Consider the following 4,974-nt stretch of genomic DNA (forward strand, 5'->3'; position numbering starts at 1 on the left):
TTCTTTTGCTCCGATTATGAGCAGGCAGTGAAGAATATGTCGACAATGAGGGTAGATGCCTCTGTTTGCATCATCTTGTTCCTGCTTGTTCGTCTTGGATTTGTCATGGATCGCCAAGACAAAGACTTGGTGCTTCAACAATAGACGAAGACCAAAGATGACACCGAGGACGGTGCCGGATGTTGTCGACGTCGTTGTTCTGATTTCTCCGATGGAGAAGTGGAAGAACAGCCTTGTGTCTTTTCGCCGTGGTGGTCCATTAGTCATCGGCGGTAGGCAAAGTGCTGATAACGTGTTAAGAGTAGATTTACTGAAAAGTACGTGGGAGAGAGTGGAATCTCTGTGTATTGCATTGATCTCAAGATGAATGATCATGGTGAAAGAGTGTGAGGCCCCTTTCGGTAGGTAACCGCCAAGAGCAGTTACTGGTGTTGATCACCAATAAATGATTCACAACAATATGTACCAAAGTATTTTATAGTTTCTTAGTGATATTAATATGTATTTTTAGTTTGTGAAATGTAATAGGAAATATTTCAGTTATGAACCACTGTTGGATCTTGAACATGGAGTCGATCTCCGGTCCAGCTTTTTCATAATATATGGCTGTAATTCATTGAGGCAGTTATCCTCGCAGGACAGTCTGTCTGTGTACCCGTGGAGGTGGGTAGGAGTGCGCTGCAAGTCTGCAACGTCATGTGGATTAGAAGCGGCAACATTAGCTGGCGGAGAGAAAGTGGCTTTTATCATGGAGAAGAAGTGACCACGCGAGGGAGCGGGCAGTGCTACGGCGGAAGCATGGGAGAGGACATGGTGGCTGGACTTTTTGTTTGGCATTCACCAAATTTTTGAATTGTTTGCTTGTTATTAGGTTAGGTGTATACGAATTTGTGATCAAGATGTGGTTTCTAACTAATGAATGCGCCCTAAACTAGTATACATAACAATACAGAATATAAGGGTAAACGATCTATATATTCAATGTTAAACAAATTCTTGAACACAGCCAGTGAAGCGTGTACCTGCTGCCGTTGAGTAAAGCAAATTCTGAAACAGAACCCGTGAAGTGTGCATCTGCTGCTCAGCAGCTGATATCTGCTATAAAACCGTAGCACACATTCTGTCTATGAGGTAGTACAGTTCAGTACTTCAGTTAAAGTTAGAAAGGAAAACATCTCGTTACTGTGGAGCAAGGTGCAGTGCAAGTGCAAAAATGGGTCGGAGCCTCCTGCTGGTAGTGGTAGCAGTAGTTGTTTTTCTCCTGTTTCTCGTGCCGCCGCCGTTCGTCTTGTCAGCGGGCACCATGCCGGCCAAGCCTTATAAACCCGCGGCGCTAAGCACATCGGGCGCGTTACTCCAATGGCACACCTCTGGTGAAATCTTTTGTCCGTGGCATGAAGAAGGCGGCGTGGCGCAAGTTCAAAGACTACCTCAAGTCGCTTTCTGAAGGCCAGAAGACCGACGGTAAACTGGAGATCGCCGCTGACACCACCAGCTACTTTATCTTCAACCTCTCCGTCGGTACGTCATCCCCGCAGAACATATCCGGGATCCTGGACATCACCACCCCGCTTGTGTGGTCGCAGTGCGCGCCTTGCACCGCCTGCCTGCCGCCGCCAGCGCCGACCTTCCGGCCCAATCTGTTGCCCACCTTCGCGGGGCTACCTTGCGCCAGCCAGACTTGCCAGCGCATGCTCAATCAGACATGCGCCGCTGATGCCTGCGGGTACATTGGCGTCTACGGCGACGACACCAACACGACCGGCTACCTCGCCACCGACACGTTCACGTTCGATAATGTCTCCGTCCCCATGGTCTTTGGCTGCAGCGGCGCGAGCACCGGCGAATTCTCCGATGCATCCGGAATCTTTGGCTTCAGCAGGCGCCCCCTGTCCCTGGTGTCGCAGCTCGAGCTCTCCTGGTTCTCCTACTTGTGGGCGTCTGACGACTCCAGCGACGACAGCTTCATCAAATTCGGAGTGATAACGCAACGCGGATGAAGAACAGCCTCTCCACTCCTCTCCTCACCAGCGACCTATACCCTGAGTTCTACTTTGTCAATCTCACCGGAATAAGAGTAGACGACAATAAGGACCTGGGCGACATCCCTGCCGGAACCTTCGACTTCCGGGCGAACGGATCCGGCGGGGTGTTCCTGAGCACGACCATGCCGGTTACGTTCCTCGAAGAGGTCGCGTACGTCGTAAAGAAGGAATTAGCCAGCAAGATCGAGTCGCAAGGCCCGCAACGTGCGAACGGCTCGGCGCTCGGCCTTGACCTGTGCTACACTATGGAATCCATGAAGAACGTGACAGTTCCGAAGCTCTCGCTGGTGTTCGGCGGCGCCAACGCGGTGATGAAGCTCCAAACTACTTCTTCCCTGACAACAACACCGGCCTGGAATGCCTGACCATACTTCCGTCGCCGGCGGGCGTGTCGCTCTCGCTCCTCGGCAGCTTGCTGCAGACGGGCAGGACCATGACTTACGATATCATCGATGAGCAGCTGATCTTCGAGGCGGCCGCTGCGCCACCGGGGCACTCTGTGTCGTCTCTGCTGATGGCATTCCCGTTGGCAGTATGGATGATTCTGTTCTAGATTTGTGCTTGGTCGAGCGTACATTGCCGCACGTATGACTGTTTTACTTACGCGGTCGGTCGAAATGGCAGTAGCAAGCAAAATACGGTTTGCATTTACTGTGTCATGTATTTCATCCCTTTTGTTTCTTCTTTTTACATATATAAGAAGTTAATGTGTGAGCTCAGTTGCATAATATGTAATTGTAAGGTGCCATGGAAGTTAATGGATGTCTTTATTTCTTTTGTTTGTCTTGTATATTGAGTCTTTCTCTCCAGTATTTGTAAGTTGTTCCCGTCAGTTGCTAGCCATTTGTATCACTGTATAGTATGTTTTCGTGGTTTGCCCTCTTCCAAATTATAGTTCTCTAACTTTACCTAAGGTAATGGGGAAAACACCAACATTTACAAGATCCAATTAGTTTATATGTTGGATTCAATTGGGCTTGGTCTATTTATCTTCAATAAAATCATTAATATTACAAGCCCTACAATTAGTTCTAGGGGCTACAAAAGTGGTTCATCTCACGTGATTAGTTAAGGTGAATCCTAACCAGCTTAATAGGCGGATTTTAAGTGCACCGTATGTGTGAAGTTGTAAAACTGATACTGGATTGCCACGAGTACGCGCTCGTCGGGCGAGGCGTGGCGTGGCGTGGTAAGGTGAGGAGTAATCCGCCCCATCACACCACTTCATGGTCTTATTTAGTTCCCAAATTGGGAGTGGCAAAGTTTGCATTTTGCCATAAATGCGCAACTGTAACATTTCGTTTGTATTTGTGAATTATTGTCCAAACATTGACTAATTAGGCTCAAAAGATTCGTCTCGCAAAGTACAACAAAACTGTGCAATTAGTTTTTAATTTCATCTATATTTAGTACTCCATGCATGTACCGCAAGTTTGATGTGATGGGAATTTTTTTCTTTTTGCATAGTGCTAAAGTTGGGAAAAGGGGAACTAAGGCCCATGATGTCCAGGTTCTTCCTCTCAATGTCTTCTTTGTTTTCCGTGCGAGACACAACTCCCGAGACAAATCTTTTGAGCCTAATTAGTCAATGTTTGGACAATAATTCACAAATACAAATGAAATGCTACGAAATGCTACAGTTGCGCATTTATGGTAAAATCCCAACTTTGACACTCCTAAATTAAGAACTAAACAAGGCCTTCCTCTGCTACTGCTGCATACCCACATTCCTATCACTGGCTTCCGTGCGAGACACAGAACTGGCAAGAGCAAACCTCTCGAACTTTTGCCACTACTGAAGATGCTGCTCGGAATAGCAGCCAGAGCGACTGCTCCCCTGAATAACTACTTCGTCTACTTGCTGGAGGCGGATGTTCGAGAGATTGCACGGCGTAAATCTCTTCCTTCATCAAATAAGATCAACTACCTGGAATAGCTCTAACTGACACAATGTCTAACCATGAGAAAGGCACAACCAGTGCTCCCACCTCTAGGTACTTCCGGAACCTATTTTGGTTTTTAGTTTTGTTTCTGTTCATGCTTAATAGTGGTTTAAACTTAAACATGAACACATGCATATGCTATGAAGTCACAAGGTCACTAGTCAACATTATATTTTACCTAGTCAATTTTGGGATTAAAATATACCATAAAATTCCTATTTTTCTAACAAGTTCCATTAAATCCATTATGAAATATACTTTGATAGCACATTATTTGTTACTATATATAGATGTTAATATATTATTTTTTCTAAAAACATGATCAAAGTTAGAGAAATTTAACTCAGGACAAAGTTAAAGAGTGCTATAATTTGGAATTGAGGAAGTAGGGGAGACAAATCTTCTTTTCCCTCCATTGCTAATGGTTATGGGTGCTAAACCTCCCATCAAACATTCTTGGTTGTGGGTGGCTAGACAAATGAGAAGGGGAGGGGAGTTCAGATTTCAAATGATGGCATACTAAGGACCAAATTGGTTGTAGATTTTAGGCGTCCTCTCCATTTTCAGGAGGGAGCAGAGCCAATGGAAGTTTGCTCAACCAAGAATGATGGCATAATTTGGAATGGAGGAAGTAGGGGAGACAAATCTTCTTTTCCCTCCATTGCTAATGGTTATGGGTGCTAAACCTCCCATCAAACATTCTTGGTTGTGGGTGGCTAGACAAATGAGAAGGGGAGGGGAGTTCAGATTTCAAATGATGGCATACTAAGGACCAAATTGGTTGTAGATTTTAGGCGTCCTCTCCATTTTCAGGAGGGAGCAGAGCCAATGGAAGTTTGCTCATTTATTGGCTGGTTTGTAGATCCAACAAAAGTTGACCCCAATACATGTGGATCTACTCAAAGCCCCATATATCCCGTAATCTTAGGGCAAGCTAGTGGGCTAATAATAGCTCCACTTGATCCAGCCCTTCTGGAGCTGTGGAA

At 45.9% G+C, this 4,974-nt stretch overlaps 1 protein-coding gene across 1 annotated transcript; it reads left to right on the top strand.

The window, feature by feature from the left end:
• Nucleotides 1–1,394: 1,394 nt before the first annotated feature.
• On the top strand, nt 1,395–2,000 carry LOC101760702 (aspartic proteinase nepenthesin-2-like). Its single transcript, XM_022826074.1, has one exon. The coding sequence runs from the start codon at nt 1,395–1,397 to the stop codon at nt 1,998–2,000; it is 606 nt and encodes a 201-aa protein (XP_022681809.1).
• Nucleotides 2,001–4,974: the final 2,974 nt, after the last annotated feature.

The sequence above is a fragment of the Setaria italica genome, chromosome IV (genome assembly GCF_000263155.2).
Source record: "Setaria italica strain Yugu1 chromosome IV, Setaria_italica_v2.0, whole genome shotgun sequence".
NCBI classification, from domain to species: Eukaryota; Viridiplantae; Streptophyta; class Magnoliopsida; order Poales; family Poaceae; genus Setaria; species Setaria italica.

Excerpts from the sequence above, each read along its gene's own strand:
- LOC101760702 (XM_022826074.1), top strand. The coding sequence starts at position 1,395 with ATGAAGAAGGCGGCGTGGCGCAAGTTCAAAGACTACCTCAAGTCGCTT.